Below are 20,166 nucleotides of genomic sequence, written 5' to 3'. Positions count from 1 at the left end.
AGCAGTATAAGTAAGCAAGGGTTCAAATGGCCTAACACCTCTCCCAGGAAGGAGATGTTAAGGACCAGCCGGGGGATAGAAAGGATGATCCTAGACCTGATTCCATTGGAAGACCCAGAATCTGACAGATCCATCTCTCACCCTGCAGGTGCTAAGCCTTGTCAGGGTGCATTTGCCTGCACTTCTTCTGGCTCCAAGTTTCACCTTTACAAAATGAAGCTGATGCATTTCTCAATGTCTGCCTCATGCAAAAGCCAAATAGGAAAAAAGAATATTAAAAAAAATTACCTAACATCTGTTGCCAGAGTCTAAGGGAGAGGCCATTAAATCCCTTATGAAACACCTGTTTGGCCACATGAAAATTGATGTGCTTAATATAACTCCTATCAGTCTGTACATCTTACACCGGCAATTAGAGTAATGAATGAGCCAGGGCCATGGCTGCAATTGTTGATCTAATTAAATTGGATAAACTAATTTCAGCAGGAAGGCAGAGGGTAATTCTTCCTAAGCAACTAGACCACTAAAGTTAGTTTCAAAAACCCCTGTGTGGAGCAGTGGAAGGCTGGCTGGGTGCAATGTCCTAAGCTAGGCTTCAGCTGATCACTGGGGCCTGAGACTTCCCTAGTGGGGTTCAGGGGCACATGGCAGGGAGGATGGGCAAGGCCCAGGCTCCTTTTAGAAAATGTCCCTCTTCTTCAGCTGTGGAAAGTCAGCTGGCTGGGCCATCTGTGTCACCAACCTTCCTTCAGGTCTCAAGCTGCTGTCTGTTTCACTTGGAAGAGAAAGATTTCTTAAAAAAAAAAAAAGTCAAATTGAGCAAGACCCTCGAGCATGCCCCACATCAGGGACCTGGGATGGGTGGGAGACAAGGTGGAGCTTCTCCCTTTATCTCCCCCTTTACCCCAGATACAGGAAAAAAATGTGGAAATAATAGTCTTACCCACTTTCCTGTAGCCCTTGAAACTTTGTGCCCTAATTAACTATGTAAAGATTGTCAAAAATAAAGAAAAAAATTAAAAAAAACAAATTAATTTCTGGGGAGTAAGTGTCCAACAGATTCATGTTTTCTCAAACCGCAAGCATCATGTGGAATGATAAGCAGGGACAGGCCAGAGTCCAGCCAAAGCCACTGTAGGCTCAACCTCTGGCAAGGAGATAGATAACACACACGACACGGGCCTCACAGACCAGTCTTTCTCCCCATGAAATCTTCTCACAACCAAGTCCCTTTTCAAAGTCAAATATATTTCTGACCTTTTCTTATGTATAGAGGGAACTGCCAAGCTCCTCCCCACAATGTCCCCATGAGAAGAGTTCACTTGGTGTGCCTCATCTCAGCAATGGAGAAACCAGTGTGACCAGAAGCTCTTTGCCTTTAAAAACTTTTACATCCAAGTCATGAGCTAATGCCAATTAGTGCCCAAGACATAATTCACATTTAGCTTCAGTTTTCCCTCATTTAAAGGTGTAAGTGGATATTTGTCTCAAATTAAAGGCCAACTGATGTTTTTTGTTTGTTTGTTTTCCTAACTGCTGCATACTTGGTAGACTGGTTGTGGCTCAGGGACTCAGAAAGCAGAAAGGCAAGCCCTCTGTTGATGGTCCAGACAGGAATTTCACAGGAACAAGACTGTTAGCTGACTTGAGCACTGCTGGCGAGGTTCGGACAGAGGTATCTGCACAAGTGTGTACAGCACTGAGAAGAGAGCTTATTGCTAAGGCAAGAGGCCATATGTGACTTACATGGACAGCTCTCCACTGACACCAGTATTTTTAATTTTCTACACTCAGAAAAAAGTCACCAAATTCGAAAAAAAATTCCTTCCAGTGGGGGGCGAGGGGAAGGTCAAAGCATGCAGTCTAATGCTGCAACTTGTAGACAAGGAAATTAAAGTCTTCAGAGGGTCAGTGACAAGCAGCCTGGCCTGGCCTTGAGGTGCCATCCCTGTGCTACACAGCCTACTGCCTTCACGGGCAACAGACATGAGTCCGTGGCACATCAATTCCATTTATGGAGCTCACTTTATGAAGTGGCTGTGGGATCATTTTCATTTTCCACCAGATGTTCACGATTCCACTCTACCCACCCAAATGGCTCATCATGTGGCTTTCTGCATGGAGGACCCACCTGCAGTTCCCTTCTCAAGCTCCTGCCATCCCTTTGCCAGGGTTCTCGAGAACCCCCACACGAAGGAGCTTGCTCTCACTGTTGGAAAATAAATCTGACAAGATGTGCAACAGTCTCTTTGTGAGCACTCCGTCCCCACCACACCAACACCTAAAGCACTGGGAAATTGGCATGCAATCAATATGTAAAATCTAATCTCTTATATCTCTCAAGATGTTACGTAGTTGTGGATAAGAATATATGTCCAAACATGGCCCATCTACACGAATGAGGCAACAGGTTTGGTCCTCTGGAAGGATAACTCCCTCGAACTTGCCGAACACCTGCTCTATGCCAGGCACTGTGGTGGGCTGGGATGTTCTGTCCTAAGACACAGCTGTGTGGCTTCCAACTGACTAGGGCCCATAAAAGATCAAGGAGGCATGGTTCCTTGGCTCCTGCTTAGCTCTGTGATGAATTCATAAATACAATCAACAAGTAATTAAAAGCAGTCCTGATGCGTTGCAGAGATTAAGCTCTTAGAGAACACTCTGGAAGACATGGCTCAGCTGCCCCCTAGTGTTCTCTAGGGATGCGCCGACTGCTGACGAGGGAAAGGATGCCACAAGGACCCAGTCCTGGGTTCTAGTCTACACCAAAGCCCCCATAACTATCACTGGAGGGCCATATCCAAATCTAGACTGCTCTCCTATGGCCCTCATGCTAAAAGTGGCTTTCATATTTGTAAGTGGTTACTGGTACAATAAAAAAAAAGGAATGAAAACTAAACTCCAGGGTCCGTAAATGAAAAAGAATGGGAACAAAGCCACACACATCTTACACGGTGTCTGGGGTTGGTGGTGATACTGTTGACAGTGGTGGGGTGTTTCTGGGCTAGAGTCACATCATCATACAATTACAGCTGCAGGGCTGTAGGGCTGGCTGGGGGAAAATATGTTTATCATTTGGTCCTTTATCAAGAAAACTGCATGGGGTAGGTATTGGGCTCAGCAGTGAAGACACTTTTGGGGATGCCTTTATCTAATATCCGAGTGCCTGGGTGTGAGTCCCTGACCTTGACTCAACAAGTTTCTGCTAACTGGCACCCCACAAGGTGGGAGGTGACCATTCAAGGAATGGAGTCCCTGTCACCCACATAGGAAAGCTGACTGGGTGGAGCTCCCAGCTTTGGCCTGAGTGTCCTGGCTGTGGCAGACATTTGAACAGTGAATCAATGGATGGGTACACTCCCTATCTTCCTACCTGTCCAGTCAATTCCTTTCTAAAAATTCTCTGAAATGAAACCTGCAGATCCCTGTTCTAGATCGAGGACCTCAACTACTCACTGCAGGACCCTGGAGATGTCCGGTGGCTTCTCTCTACCATGTACTCCTTTAAGATCCCAGACTTTCTAGAACTAAAGGAAAGCAGACCGGGATACTGTTTATGAATTACAAGCTCCTCCAACAGAACAATGATTCCAGGTAATTCATCAAGAATGTAATTATAATGTCAAATTATTAAACATGGAACTGTCATTTTAACAACAAAGATGGTAATTCTATCATCCTAAGTGATACTTAAAATTTCTCGAGAAAGCAAGCAGAAATCTTTATTTCTGGGTATGGAGTGGCTTCTCTTGTTCATTACAACACTCCCAGAGTGCTCACTGCTTGACAATAGGAAAACCTTTGTGAATGAGACTCAATGGGCATATACACAACATCTCAGACTCCCCATGATGAGCCAAGACAGGTTGGATCTGGAGCTGAAAATTCACAGGACAATGTAGAGAGAAAACAAATCACAGATGCTTATTTTTATTAAAAAAAAAAATCAAGTGCTGTTTTCTACATGCTTTGGGGAAGAGAGGGAAGGCCTACAGCATGGGTTACCTGGATGGTATTTTTAGTATTTACCAGAAACTTTAAGGAAGACCAGGATTAAAACCTCAGCTAACCTCACCAGGAGAGGTGGTGAAGACAACAGTGGAAATGCACCTTTTACTTGATTGGATACCCCCTTGCAGGGCTATGGCCATGGCTCATCCAATACAATCCATCTTCCTACTCTGCATGGAAGCACGTTATCTCATGGACATAATGGACATGCATTCACTCACACCATCTCACACACACTCACACACTCACAAACACTCCTACAACAGCCAGGAAAGGAAAGGAAAGAAGAAGAGCAAGATATAACATTTGGCAATGTTTACTATTCATCCCCCTGACTAGACTCACACTTTGAGGGCTAGAGGTAAAAACCTACCTTCCTCAGCTAACCTTGAACAAAGAGGATCTTCTACAACCCTGGAAACTTAAGACTCACTGGTTAAAAGAAGCAAAAAGCTAGTATAGGTTTCATTCTAAAGTTATGGAAATAGGACACCCATTAACCTGTCTAACATTTAGAAACTATGAAAGCTACTTCTTAATTTGTAGGTCTTCCAACTAGAAGTTGCCAATTCAAAGTACTTTACTACCAATTTCCTTTTAACAACTCATTATCGGAATCTTGATTAGTTCCACTGGGACTTATTTTTTTTTTCAATTTTAGGAATAAAATCTATGCTAGCTAATTCCCCTCAGCAAATCTTGTACCATGGGAAATAATTTCTAAACTTCTGTGAATTTTCAGAAGCAGCTTGCGGGGATGGCAGCATTGGAGCATAGCAAGTAAAGCCACTCTGTGATGCCGGCGTCCCAGTAGAACGCAAACTCACATCTGGCTGCTGCACTTCTAATCCAGCTGCCTGTTAATGGCCTGAGAAAAGTGGTGCAAAATGGCCCCAAGTGTTTGGGGGCCTGCACCGAGGTGGGAGACCTAGAAGAAACTCCTGCCTTGGGGGCATGACCCATCCTCACCTGTTACAACCATTTGGGGAGTGAACTGGTTGGATGGAAGGTATGTTGCTCTCGCTGTAACTCTAACTTTGGAATAAATAAATAAATCTTTTTTAAAAAATCTGCTTAGGGAAATGGCTGTTAAAAATAGTACCACACTGTATTCATGGCTAATCATTGTGGCTCTGACAGGAATGACAAAAATCAGATGGCACCCACCAGGAAGGCGTCCAACCAGTTCCACAGTGGTTTGATGGGACCTAACAGGTCTGGAAGTTTGGTATCCCTTCTCTACCTGGGTTCTTTGGACCCTAAGTTAAAGGAAGATAACCCAGGATTTGGCAGGAGTGATTTACAGTCATACCAAAGACATAAAAGAAAATATTACAATGGGGAAAAATCTCGCAATGGATTTAAGGACCCATTATGAGAAGCACCAAAGGTATCCAACTTACATTCGTTATCTTCAGATTCTACCAACCTGCCCCAATGTACAAAACATCAGTTTTATCAGGGAGAAGCCCAGAAACCTGTAACCTGGGGAATGACTCCCTGGCTCTTTGAGGGTTTAATCTGGAGAGCCCTGGACTCCTGAACTTCCTCCAACAAGAACTACTAGGCACACTAGGTCCTAACCCCCAGGCAGCCCTGGGCAGTAGGAGACTACAGGCCAGAAGCCAACATCATGCAGGCGCCTTCGGGAACTGAAACCATGGCCTGGAGGAGCAGGACAATGCGGCTGGCTAAGTGAAAAGATGGCCAATTTCTTTCCTTTCCCTAAGAGCTGACTTAGAGGGCTCTTCTTGGCTAACAGTGCTACACACACACCCTCCTTGGTGCTGCTTACCCAGTACAGCACGTCCGTCCAGCCCTCCATGGTGATACACTGGAATACGGTGAGCATTGCAAAGGCAAAGTTATCAAAGTTGGTGATACCTCCGTTGGGACCAACCCAGCCACTCCTACATTCCGTGCCATTAGCTGTGCACTGGCGTCCGTTCCCTGAGAACGCACATGGGGCTGGGTCCTCTTCGGCTACAATATCTGCAGGAAGAGCAAGTAGGGTGCAGCACTCAGCAGAGGGAGTTCAGGAAATCCCAGCTGGCAGAAGCCAAGAAAGAGTCCATGCTGGGGCCCACACATTCCACCTCCCATCCAAGCCGCCTCCAACTCCTCTTTCAAGACTGAAAGTCTCAATGGAGTCTATTGCTATGCCTGGTCAGGACCCACTGCTCCCTCACCCATCTGCACCCCCACTGTAACTTCTTATCCTCACACAGTGCTATCAGTTTGCCTCACATTCTAGTTTCAGAAGAACCTCCCCTTATTTGCTAGGACATACTGACACAGGTCAGAAGGATGGAAGAAAACACTCTATACTCTCATTTATTTTAAACATAATTCATGCCAAGAACATGCTCAGCAGGCTTACTGGTGTATCTGACATCCCTGCCACCCACTCATTTTGTTTTAGATTTTCCCAAAATCACGTAAGTTTTTTTTTTTTTTTAAACAAAACCCAAACTTTAAAGTTAGGTTAGTGATCATTTCCATTACTCACCTGAGTCAGCAAAAAAACACGTTTTGTGCATTTTTCCAATAAAAAGTTCCAATCCTATAATAGCATAGATTATGATTACAAATAATACCAAAAGGGCTATGTGAAGGAGGGGAACCATGGCTTTTATAATGGAGTTCAGGACAACTTGTAAACCTAGGAAAGAGAAAAAATAAATTTGTGAGCTGGGGAGACACTTCAGTGATAAATACCTATGTAATTCCTCAAGACACCTGCTCTACTGGTGACATCCGGCAGTATAACTCCACGATATTTCAAAGTGCTCAATTAACACCAATCTCGGATATGATATGGGCTTCAAAGGAACTGGAGAGATCATCTAATCCAATTTCCTCACTTGATAGAAGGAAAAACTATGACCTAGAGACGGCACTGCTGGATGGCATAGTTGGTACCAACTTGTGCCTTTGTTCACCCAGTCAGCAAAACCTCTGCACGTGGAAATCAAGGCTTGGTGCTTTGGACAATACACACACGTGTCACATAAAACACCTTCTCCCCAAGAGGCTGCATTCCAGAAGACAGAACTAAATGCTTTAGATGACTCAATGGCAGCACATAAATGCTCTAGAGCAATTACCAAACCGTTAATACTTAAGGAAGATGAAAGACTTGGCTTTGTAGGTGGCACAGAAGATGACTTTGAAAAGCTTCCCCCAGGGCAGGGCCTGAGGATGAAGCAGGTTTGCCTAGGCAAGGCTGGGAGCAAGAGTAAAAGGCCAAGAGCACAGGAGTGAGTGTGCACTGCATGGGCCTGGGATGTGAGTCTTGCCAAATGGCCAGAGACAAGGGGTCCTGGGTTTGGAATTTGAGTTATGGAGCCAGCCAACAGTCTACTGACAAGAGGCAGCTGCTTTAGAAAGATGAACCAGACAGCAGTGGGCGACAGAGGCAGAGAAGTAGTTCAAGGTTATGAAGTTCATCCAAGTGCCCTCAACAAAAACAAGCACATCCATAGGCAGCCCTCCAGGAATACAGGTGGGGCAGGTGGAGAAGAGAAAGCAGTGAGAAGTCTGCTGCGTTTGACTCCTTCACACACCACGGAGCTGTGGGTGCCCTACAGCTGAGGGGTGGCCTTGTCAGATGAGAGATAGGAGAAACGGAACCCTCTTGGCCACAGTGTAGGGAAGGCTGCCAGGGAGGGGGAATAAGATGGTGCTAAGGGGGGCAGTGGTCAACTCTCAGGATTAGGGTTAGGGGATGAAAGAGGACAGGCCGACTAAGGAAAGCCGAGAGGCACGAGCCCACAGCAGGACCCAGACTCCAGTGTTCTCACTCAGTGCTGTTCATTCTTTTCTTTCCCATTCCCCTCCCTACTGTGTCTCTATCTGTCAAACTGTCCCTTCTCTGGCATCTTTTCCCCGCCCCTAGGTGTATTCTAAGAAAAGAAGAACCTAATAAGAAGCTGAAATGCTTCAGTAGTAAATTATAAATCGGGTAGATGATTGGTGTAGAGGTTAAGACAACAGGTAAGACACTTGGGTTTCATGTCAGAGTGCCTGGGTTTGAGTCTCATCTGGGGTTCCTTACTCTAGTTTGCTGTCAACATGGGCCCAGGGATGCGCTTTGAGTTCCCATCATCTACATGGGACACCTAGTCAGTTCCTGGTTCCCTCTGTCCTGAGACATTGCAGGCTTTGGAAGTGAATCAGCAGGTGGAGGTGTTCAGTCTGTCTCTTGCTCTGTGTGTGCACTTTTATTTTTTACATGTGAGTTTAAAATCAGAACAAATTTGTCAGAGTAAGCAGCACTGGGGGAGGGATAGTATTTCAGACCTAGGAACACCTTTTTTTTTTTTACTTTAAGGTTTATTTGTGTATTTCAAAGGCAATAGTGACAGAGGGGCAAAGACAGATTTTTTCCATCTGCTATTTCACTTTCCAACAGTCAAGTCTGGTACATGCTGAAGCCAGAAACCTGAAACTCCATCTTGATCTTCCCCTACAGGTGGCAGGGCTCCAGATACTTGGACCCTCCTCTGATACTTTTCCAGGCATATTAGCAGGAAGCTGGATAAGAAGTGGAGTGCTTGGGACTGCACCTCAACTCAGGTCCCAGCCCTGTTTTTGCAAGATCTTCATTTCAACTTCACATCCTAGGTGCTGCCACCTTGAGATATTTAGATATCCAAATGTTTTTTTTTTCTGGGGAAAAAAAATTGATCACAGGATAATTTTCAGGGTTTTAACCTCCTAAGAGGAATCCCTGGATGGGAAATGAAAACACCAGCTCTAATCTCCTGGGACTACTTTGTCATCATCGTTGTGTTAGTACTTGGCTACACTATTCAATATCATCATCCTGCAGTTAGCGCTCATGCACTCCACAGCGGTGAGCCACATGAGTGGTCCTATGTGTACTGCATTTCCTATGCATCTGAATATGGACTTGGACACCTCTGTGTATAGTTCACGTGGGATGTCCATCTGGGAGGCCCTGGGGATATGGGAAAAAGGACACCAGACCAGGAGCAAGACTGCCTGGTCCTGCCTGGATATGCCCAGAAGAACTCAGAGTTCCTAATGAGGCCTGGTTTGCTCATCAAAAGGAAGATATGGGGTTGATGACGCTGATTCCAGTCAGCATCAGTTTCTAATGAATGAGCAGTCACCAACTCCTCAGATGTTGGAGCTGCCACCGCTTGAAACATTTGAATGAGTACATGTTGCATATGCATAACATCAGGTCTTACAGAACAATATGAACTCTGTTTTGATGGAAATATACAATTTCTAGCTAAGCAGACATGACAACTCTTAGTTATGTTTTTGCTTTAAAACAAACAAACAGGCCAAACCACAGCTGTACACTACCACTGGAAATTGCATGTCCCAGATTCTATCCCCTTCTCCCTGGACCCTACCCCCGAAAAAGACCCTTTGGGTTTGATGAGAGGTTCCAACATCCCTCACCACAGTGCTTGCAAGACAGCACAAAGGTCCACACATAACACGCCCATCTTTCCCTGATGAGCTGTGCATGAGCAAGACACAGACCTCTCCAATTTTAAACAGCAATGCTTTGGAAGAAAATGTTTAAAAAATATATTTTTTTAGCATCTCAAGACTATCTGAGAGATTGCACTCGTCGGGCTTTGTGAAACCCTCGCCAGCCGAGGGGGCCGACGTGATGCCGTGCACGCTCTAGGAGTCTGCACTGACCAGACGCTGGCTCGCTCACATGCAGGCACACGGCACACACCATGGGTAGGCTGTCCCATCATTTGCTCTTTGAGAGGAAAAAGCCTATTGTGGTTACTTCAGTATTAGATTAAGCTGTAACAACTGAATCAGAAAGGACACGTTTGCTCACTGAACTTCTCACTTAATCACGTTACACTCAGCAGAGCCAGTCACTTCCAAGGTACTGCTCTTTTTCTCAATTGCTTCCAGACGGCTCTGCGGTTTTGACTTGTGCTCATCTTTCTTCAATGAAAATAAATGAACCATCTGGAAAAACAAGTACACATAAAACACCACTTCCTACATTTTAAAATGTTAGATTTGGAAGTAGGTTTCTCTCTTTTTCCAGAAGATTTTGGGTGCATTCTGAGGGCCAACAGGTTTAATAAAATTTCATGAACAAATTCTGGAGAGTGAAAAAAAAACCCACTATTCTTCCGATGACTTTATGAGCTACAAAAAACAGGCACATCTTGTGCCCCTGTGTTGTCCCTGCTCCAGCCTGAGCAGGCCACCAGCAGAGACACCAGTGCTAGGGTGAGGTGCTAGGATTTCTACTCCAAGGGAGCCCCACTGGGGGCAGAGCCCATAATGCAGATCTCACACCCCTGAGGGAGGAAGAAGAGGCTGGTGGCTCCCGGCCCCAGCACCGGTAGAGCTTCTGTTCTACCTCAGTGAGGCTCCAACTGACCTGGAACCCAAGACAAACCAGGGCTCCTGCTGGGCATCTCAGCGCGTAGTGAAGCAGTTGCTCTCGCTCTGAGTGCCTTCTCTGTTCCAGAGATCCTGTCAGGGGCCCCAGCTCCAGCATCTCCCATAGTTCTCAGCATCACCCCTGTGGCAGGTGCCACCACGCCTCCTCACACAGGTAAGGAAGTCGAAGTTCTTGCCTCTTCTCCCCCTAATGGTATAGGAGGTCATGGAAGGACCATCCTCTGGCCTCCGTCCCACCACACCTCCTCCAATTTGAACAGAGGCCTCAGCAAAGCCCTTGGATACACTGTTCTCCATGAGCTGCCCTCGTTCAAACGAGTGGGCAGGTGGCAGTGGCCGTCAACAGAGACCTGCCTGGAACCAGGAGGCTGGAAGACGAGTTCTCTGGGCACCTGGCTTCACAGTCTCTGTTTGACACATTCAGGAAGACAACATCAGCAGATGTGACCATGCCAGGGTATCCCAGGGATTCTAGGGGACAGAGAGGGCCTTCCTCCCCTGTCCATAGTGTGTCTCCTGAGCCCGAGGCCACCCAGAGGAAGAAGCCAGCATAAGCCCACCCCCGGGGGAAACCAGAGGTGCTTACTGGGCACTCCTGACACGAGTCGAAGAGGTCGTAGCACTCGAAAGGCACGGAGCGCTTTGACATCAAAGCCCCCTGACTTGCCGCTGGAGTGGCTCCCGCCTTCTGTTTCTTTGGTTAATTGTTCCAGAATTACACTAAACAACCTGAAAGAGACAAAGGGAGCTTAGAGTCTGTCACCCAGGGATGCACAGGCAGGATGGGGGTGCAAATGGGTTTTGAACAAGGACTAATTCTGTGGCTGCTGTTTCGAGAGGACAATAGCAATGCAAAGGAAAAAAAAAAAGAAAAAGAAAAAAGCAGGGTTAGTGGTGGAGTGGGATGCTGTGGCTTCTAAACAGGACTCAAGTACCTGCGGGGCTCTGGGATGGGCACCCACCTCATCTGCTTTTGCACCAACCCCAAAAGGGACTCACTGGAGATCCAATGATACCAAGAGTGACCCAGGTGGTCCCCGCTAAGCCCTCAGTAACTGCTGGGTCCTTCATGGGTCACCTCACTGCTCTTCACATAATGTTATGTAACAAGAATTGCCACCTCCCGGCACCCCATGTGGACACAATTCATTCTCTCAGATGCTCTACTTCCTATCCAACTCCCTGCTAATGGTCTGCAAAGGCATCAGAAAATGGCCTAAGTATTTGGGCCCCTGCACCCACATGGGAGATCTAGAAAAATCTCTTGGCTCCCAGATTTAGCCTGCCCCATCCCTGGCTGTTACAGTCATCTGAGGAGTGAAACCAGTGGATGGGAGACCTGTTTTAACACTTTCCAAAAAAAAAATAATCTTAAAAACAACACCACTGACACATACGTAAAAACCCTCAAGGGCCAACAGCCTGCTTGAGGTCCTACAAGGAGAAGCAGAGCTAACACATGAACCCAGGCATGTGCCTACCTCCTTGCCCTGGCACACCAGTTTGTAAGAATGGGGAATTTCGGTCTGTTCCACTCACCTCTTCCCTTGGTCTAGCCTAGCCCCGACAACCATTCCTGATGCAGAGCTCACGCTAAGAAACTATCTGATGGATGCATCAATGTGGAACTTCAAAGCCCCACATGTGAACAGATGGAGGTTTCCACGCGGCCCCCAACATGCCCCCAGCTGGGCTCTTGGAGGGCTATTTAGACAAAGATGCGAATCCCAGTTGCTCAGCAACTGAGTGAAGACCAAAAGGAGTTACCTGAAGTAAGGTATCGGTATTGCACCTTCTCTTTTGAGAGAATAATATTGTGTCTGGCAGCCTGAGTGCATTTTTTTTTTTCCTACTCTCGGAAGGTTTTTCGGAAAGAGCTATTTTCATGCAATCTGCTCATTTGACAGTTACTCTTGCTCTTTCGGATAAATATTTATTCTTCAGAATTGTTGCTCATTTTTCAGAATAAATATAAATTTGCCCATTTCGCATAGCATCAACTCTGGCCAATCAGATTGTGGGAGTGATTGGCCCAGCAACAAAGGGAAGGTTTGCAAAGTTTAATTAGCAACCAAAGCAGAAACTGCCACGATTGGCAGGCCTCTGGACTGCCAAGACACCAGGTCCATAAAACACAGGGTGGTCCGATTGCAGCCCTGATCAGGGACTGGCGTGTCATTCTGGGCCATTTACAGACCAGCCCTGTGTTTTAATAATAGCACAGCAATTAGCAATGAACCCAGGCAGCAGGGAAAAACAAACCAGGCCTGTATCTTCGCAAAGTCTGATGCTGGGCTCTCCCCAGCTATGACTGGGGAAATGGGTCAAGCATGACAGTTCTCTCTTGCTCATTAGCATACGTATATTTTTTTCTAATTACTGAAAACCCTACAGCAAGGCAAAGTTCAAAGTCTCTCCTCCAGAGCAAGTTCAGAGCTTAAACACAAAAACAAAGAGAAAGGAAGAAAGAAAACCTCAAACTCGTCTGCAATGTGAAAGCCACAGGAATTTTCATCCCAAAGGGTTTGGAAAAGTAATTTATGCAGGTGGTGACTTAAGATTCCTTTCAGTGATGGGCGTTTTGCAACGCACACTTCATGGTCTCAGTGTCCCGTTCCTAGGAATGTCCTTGAAAACACATGGAGGATGTCCCCTGCCCCATTTCAGGAAAGTCTGTGCCGGACCACTGCCTGCCAGCCACTCCCGTATCAAACAGGGTGGGAAGGAGTCGGACTGAAGTATGTGTCTCCAGCTCTGGTTAGCAAATCCCTGCTCCTTCACAGGCAAAAAAAAAAAAAAAATCGGGCTCCCTCTCTGCAAAATCCGAAAACCACAAAGATCAAGACCCCTGCTCTTCTCCTTCTTACCCTCAGACTCTCACTCCTGGTGCTTTGTCCCACCCAGTGACAGTTTTTGGGTTGGTGGAGAGGGGGGTTCTTTCAAAACTTTCTGGGAATACATGTTATAAAATATTAGGTGTAGATTTGACTTTTTAAAATTATGCCGTCCATGGACTTTTTTGGAAGTTACTCTGTACCAGGTGCTTGAAGCATCACAGAAGGCAAAAGCAGTGTGGAAGTCTGGGTTATGCTGATAAGCTGACCCCAATGCAAAAAAACCAGAGAAACTGGCCAAGTAGACAAGCATCAGAAGCAACAGAACCAGGACCCCACTGGCCTTCACAGATGCTCGAGTGAGAAACCTGGATGTTGCAAGCAGATCTGACTGGCCAGTCACAAAGGTGGGACCAAACTGGCCTGCGCCCACCCCTTCAGTGCCGGTAGACCCATCGAGCCCTCTATGGTTGCACTATCAATAGCTGCCTTGAGAAGCCATCACTTTCTCAAGGTCTCGGTTCCCTGAAATCTTGACAAAAGTGATAGGTCACTGGGGATTGGAATGGAAGACTCCATTGGATGGAGATGCAGACTGCAGTTGGAAAATTCAGCGAGTCGGAATTTGATTTAAAGGAAGAAAGAGTCATCCCACTCTTTCCCTTTTGAAAACTTTTCTTCTGATCTTTCTTGGGCTGCAATTTAGCATATTATTTTTAAAAATTTATTTTACTTTTAATTTCAAAGGCACAGAGAGAAGCAGAGGTGAGAAAGAGATGGACAGAGATAAGAAACCTCCCATCTGCTGATTTATTAAATGTCTGCAAAGCCAAAGCTGGGAGCCAAGAGTTCAAGCCAGATCTCCTACATGGGTGGCAGGAACCCAACTACTTGACCCAGTATCTGCTACCTTCCCTGGTGTATATTAACAGGAAGCCAGATCCAGGAACCCAAGCCGGGAATCAAAAACACACACTCTAATACGGGACATGGACATCCTAAGATACGTTTTAACCATTGTAGCATCACCCACCCCATATATGTTTTAAAGAATGATCTGCTATTCTAGAGCTCTTCATATTTGAGAAAAAGACCTATGATCCCAGTTCAGTTCTACCTTACACTGTCTTCCTAGATGACTTTAAAAAAGACATAACTCTATAAAACAAAATGCATCCATTTAAAGAGGCTTGCATTGTGGCACAGTGGGATAAGTTGCCTATTGTGACACCAGCATCCTGTATGTGTGCTGGTTTGAATCCTGTTTGTTCTACTTCCAATCCAGCTTCCCAGTTATCCGCCTGGGGAAACAGCAGTTTTCCCAAGTGCTTGGGCCCCCGACACTCATGTGGAAGACCCGGATAGAGTTTCCAACTCCTGGCTTCAGCTTGGCCCAGTCCTAACTATTGTCACCATTTGGAAGTAGACCAGCAGATGGAAGCTCGAACTGCCCTTCAAATAAGTAAACCAGAAAAAATAAAGTGTACAGTAAGAGGAGTTTTGACAGATAAGCCAAAGTATCAAAAAATACAATCAAGACAATTCTTTCCCACGTCTCAAGCTACTCGCTCAAGCCCCTTTGCAGTCCCATTCCAGAGGCTCAGCCTTCGTTATCTATGAACTGGCTATTATCTCAGGGGTTTCTTTTTCTTACATTCTTTTGCTTGCAGTAACATTTCTGAGATTCACCCAAACTGTTTTTCATTTCACTTTTATTGCTGAATACTCCTTCATGCAAACATACAAATGATTTTATACATTTACCTAAGAATTGCTATCTGGGTTGTGTCCAGTTCTTCCCGGTACAGAAAAAAAAGTTTTGTTGACACGTGTTTTATCTTGAATAAATATTTATGCTGAGAACTGGTGATACAGCCAGTAAGTGTATGTGCAACACCATAAGAAAATGACTAATTTTTCCAAAGTGATCATACCACTTGCCATTTTTCAATGTGGTTTATCAGAGTTCTAGTTGCTCCATGTTCTGGTTAATGTTTTGTGGTGTTCATCTTTTTTCAATGAGGAACTCTACTGGGCATGTGCTGCTGTTGCTATGGCTTTGGAGTGCATTTTTCTAATTACTAACAAGACAGATGTTTCCAGGTATTTGCTCACTCTTCACGTGTCTTCTCTTGAGATCTGTCCTGGTCCTCTGCCCATTTGTTGGGTTGATTCGTCACTACTGGGTAGTAAGGAGTTCTTTATGTACTCTAAATTCCAGTAGTTTGTTGGATCTATATCCCATGGAGGCTGTTTCCTAAATCCGTGTCTTGCCTTTTCACTTTCTTCACATTGTCTTCAAGTTATGCATTTTGATATAGTCCAATGTGGCTAAGTGGCTTCTAAGGTCTCGAGAAGCCTCTGCCTACCCTACCCTGAAATCATAAAGATTATTTTTCCACATTTTCTCAAATTCTTTAGATTTTATATATATATACATATACACACACATATATATATTATTCAGTTGAAAGTAATATTGAGTCAGGGAGGGAAAGGGCAGAGATAGCAGGTGCAGGGCCAGAAGAGAAACCATTGTCCCAGCATAGTTTGTTGAAAATAATTTCCTCAATCCACTCAATTATTGACATGTCTTTAAGCTGACTGATCACATACATACAGATCTACTTGTAGACTCTGCATGCAATGTCACTGAACTTCATGTTTGCCCCTATGCCACTGCCACACTGTATGGACTCCTGTAATTTTACAGCAAGCATTAAATCAAGTTCCAGCTTTCCTTTCTAAGGCTTCTCTGGTTGGTCCACAGCCTCTTTGGATTCCATATAAATATATCAGACTATACTTGTCCATCTTTACCAAAATGCTGTTGGGATTTATCATGCATGAGAGTTCACCCTCGTGCTCATCATGAGGACCACGGCCCTAACACTGCTGAGTCTTCCTACTGGTAAACAAGGCATGTAACTCCATTCAGGTCTTCTTTCATCTCTCAGCAAGGTTTCATCATTTTAGCAAACTTTACACCTTCATATTTCATAGTTTCTGATATAGATGTGTTTATTGCATTTTCTACTGCCCATGCCTAGTAAACGAAATTTCCCATTTTTATATATTTTAACCCATTTTAAAATCTAGAAACATTGTCAAATTGTTCAGAAGACATTTTAATACTTGCAAATTCACTGAGATTCTAGTGAATGTCCCACATGTACATGAAAAAACATGTATTGTGGATGAAGAATTCTTAAAAAGTACAAAATAAGTTGGTTGAGGGCATATTCCCTATACTCATTGTGATATTATACCTAATGTTCTAGCAGTATTTCTCCCATCCAAGTACTAACCAGGCCTGACCCCGCTTAGCTTCCGAGATCAGATGAGATCGGGCGCATTCAGGGTGGTATGGCCGTAGACCCTAACAGTGTTTCTAAGCACACTATTAGAAGGTACAACTATAATTAGATTTACCTATCTTGTCAGTTCTTGCTTCTTGTATTTCGCTGATTCTTGTCAGTATAACATTTGTCTCACTACCCAAATATTTCTTGTTCTGAAGTCTACTGGATTTTAATACTGTCAGTCTAATTTTAAATTGACTAGCTTTTGCATTCTCTTTCTATATGTTTCTATTCCCTTAACGATTAGTTACACTTGCCCTATATTTAAAATAGGCTTCTTATAGACACTAAGAATTGGTTGCTTTTATAGAAAGGCACATTTCAGAATTTGCGTTTATGGGAAATAGAATTAAAGGAAAGAAATTAAGCTTTATTTCCCAATTTCAGCTTCTCCAGCTTAAGACACACCCCAAGACGGTGATATCAGTCACTGAGTCCATCCCTGCAGAACTGGAGGTCCTGGGAATTCAACCTTGTCCGTCCAAGTCTTCCTACATTGCTAAGTGACAAACATCAGGTTCCCGTTTGTTCTTGAGTTTAGACACAAAAAGTCAGAAGGAGCCAAGTTAGGTGGCCAGATGGGCAGCCCGTGATTTCTCACAGAAACTCATGTTGAACTGCCCTTATTAGCAGAATTGTTGTTAGGATGGGGAAAGAGGATTCTGGCAAAGTTTCCAGGCATTTTCCTGCGAATGTTTGGGCTTTCTCAGAACACTCGCCCAATAACCAGATGCTACCCTTCTTTGGCCCTTCGGAAAGTCAGCACGCAAAACACCTCGGGCACCTGAGAAACTGTGGCTATTATACTCTTGACCAATTCCTTTTGCTGTAACTAGACCGCTTGCACTTCTTGGTAGCCATTGCTTTGAGTTTTGTCTTCAGGATCTCACTGATCAAGCTGCATTTTATCTCTTGTTCTAATCCTAGGAAACATTTCAGGATTCCACTTGGTAACAATTTCTACTGAAAGCCCTGCTCTTGGTTTCAGCTGATTGGCACAGAACAATTTAGGTACCCACCGATCAGCAAATTTTCTTCACTGTATCATCCAAAATTACGTAAGTGGAACCAAATGAAATGTCTGTGGTGTTGGCTATTGTTTCTGCTGTGCATTTCTGCAATGTGACAGTAAATATTTTTAGTACTTGCAGGCCATAGGGTCACAATCAGTCAACAATACCATTAACCAAAACCAAAAACATTGAGACAAGGAAAGTGTACCTTTCAGAATATTTACGTGTTAAAGCAGGTGGGCAAATAAAAGATTTTATGTAGGTGGAGGAAAAAAGCTTAAACTAGATTTGGTCTACAAATCAGTTTTTTAATCCACACTGTAGGGGTTTATAACACACACCTTTCCTTCAACTTACCACAATCTATTTTTAAACAGTATTTTATCATTCTAATTACTATATAACACTGGACAAGCATATATAACTATTCTCCTATTCCTGCCCTATGTCGTAAAATATTTCACATGAATTCCACAGCATACTGTCATTAGTTTTGCTTTACACAATCGGTTACCTTTAGGGATTTTTGTAAATGAGGGGGGAAAGTCTTAATTTAACTGTGCATTTGCTCGTTCTTGCATCCTTCATTCCTGTTCTGTAAGTCTGTATTTCTAGCTGAATATCACTTTCCCTCAGCCTGAAGAATTATTACCACCTTTTTTTCTTTTTTGGACATACAGAGCCAGAGAGATCTTCTGATTGGTAGTTCAGTCTCCAAAAAAATACCCACAGCAGTTGGGGCTGGGCCAGGTCAAAGGCAGGAGCCCAGAACTCAATCTGTGGTCCAGCAGAGTGTGCAGTAACAGCTGGAATCTGAACAGAGCTGGGACTCGAATCCAGACATTCTACCACAAAATGTGGGGAGCCTGGGTGGCAGGTCAATCAATTTCCTGACGACAGTGCGGGTCTGTCAGTCACGCATTAAGTTTGGTTGTCTAAGGAAGTTGGCATTTTGACTTTAGTCTTAAAGATATTCCAATGAAGAACAAGTTTAGGTTGACATTTTCCCTATGTGCTATTATCTTCTGGGATAATTACGGACACGTAGAGTCTGAGCCATCTTTTTTTTTCTGTCTCAAGATTTTCTCTTGGGACTGGCACTATGGTATAGCAAGTAAAGCTACGAGCTGCACAGTCAGGATTCCGTATGGGTGCCAGTTCCTGTCCCAGCTGCTCACTTTCTATTCATCTCCCTGCTAGTAGCATGGAAAGGCAGAGGAGCAGCGCCCAAATCCTTGGGCCCCTGTACCCACACAGGAGACCAGAACAACCTCCTGCCTTTGGATAATCCAACTCTGGCCATTGCAGCCACCTGTAGAATGAACCAGTGGGTAGAGAATCTCTCATTCCTTCTCTCTGTAACTCTGCCTTTCACATAAAGGTAAATTAAATCTTTAAAAAACCTGAAAAATCAATACATTTCATACACCTAAACTTCTTAAAACATTTTAGGAAATATTTTACCCTTTTTTTTTAACATCTTTTAATGATTTTGGGTGTCTTAATGTGGCTTGTTAGGCTTCAGGAATTTGTACATTTATATTTTTTTATCATTTTTGGAAAACTGGAAACCATTTCTTCAAATATTTTTTTCTGAGTTATCTCCCACGCCTTTTTTAAAGGATATATTTATTTTTATTGGAAAGGCAGATATGCAGAGAGACGGGGGTACAGAGAGAAAGATCTCTCCACTGGTTCATTCTCCAAGTGGCTACAACAGTCGGAACTAAGCCATGACAATCCAAAGTCAGGAACCAGGAGTTTCTTCTGGGTCTCTCACATAGGTGCAGGGTCCCAAGGCTTTGGGACATCTACTGCTTTCCCAAGCCACAAACCGGGAGCTGGATGGGGAGTGGAGTGGCCAGGACATGAACCAGTGCTCATACTGGATCCTGGTGCATGCAAGATGAGGATTAAACCACTAAGCTATCACTCCAGGCCCCACTGCTCTCCTTCTAATGCTCCAAGTTAGACCACTCCACTAGATATTTCCTCACAGGTCACAGAAGTAGTGCTCATTCTTATCCTTATTATTCCTCAGTGTTATTTTTGTATATTCCGGTTATGTGAGTATTTTCTCCTGCTAATAAGCTAAGCCAAGGCAATTTTCATTTCAGATGCTTCAATTGTTGAACTTATGGTTGTTTCTTTATAGAGTCTCCACTCTTTGCTCATTACAGTCATGTGTTCAAGTCCATAAACATAATTATAGCTGATGGATTTAAAAAATGTTTATTTTAAATGAATGACTCATTTTAAAATCTGCTCTTGAATTTTAAAACATGCCAGTTTTGAAGTTTTGGGCAGTCCTTCTCTGTTGATGGAATCACCTCTTGTCATTTCTGGGTCCATTTCCATTGATGAACTTTCCTCTTGATTGAGTCACATTTCTTCCTGTGTCTAGTAATTTCTGACTAGACCCTGGATATTTTCATTGTTATAAATCAGGATTTGCATTGTCTTCTTTTAAAGTATTCTAAGTTTTGTGTTGGTGGTGGCCACCATTCACTTGCCTATCAGTTT

The 20,166-nt window shown here is 44.2% G+C and overlaps 1 protein-coding gene across 5 annotated transcripts in view; it reads right to left on the bottom strand.

Annotated features, from left to right (window-relative positions):
- Positions 1 to 20,166, bottom strand: part of CACNA1D (calcium voltage-gated channel subunit alpha1 D) — a 419,352-nt gene that overhangs the window by 118,581 nt on the left and 280,605 nt on the right. For all 5 annotated transcript variants that reach the window (XM_040994635.1, XM_040994637.1, XM_040994639.1 and 2 more), the window contains exons 5-7: positions 11,021 to 11,163; positions 6,521 to 6,673; positions 5,807 to 6,003 (exon numbers count right to left, since the gene is read on the bottom strand). In XM_040994635.1, coding sequence (XP_040850569.1) covers positions 5,807 to 6,003; positions 6,521 to 6,673; positions 11,021 to 11,163 — 493 coding nt within the window. The remainder of the gene's footprint in view (positions 1 to 5,806; positions 6,004 to 6,520; positions 6,674 to 11,020; positions 11,164 to 20,166) is intronic.

The sequence above is a fragment of the Ochotona curzoniae genome, unplaced genomic scaffold (genome assembly GCF_017591425.1).
Source record: "Ochotona curzoniae isolate NIBS_2020 unplaced genomic scaffold, NIBS_Ocur_1.0 contig_908, whole genome shotgun sequence".
Lineage (NCBI taxonomy): Eukaryota > Metazoa > Chordata > Mammalia > Lagomorpha > Ochotonidae > Ochotona > Ochotona curzoniae.
This window is presented reverse-complemented; position numbering and strand designations above follow the sequence as displayed.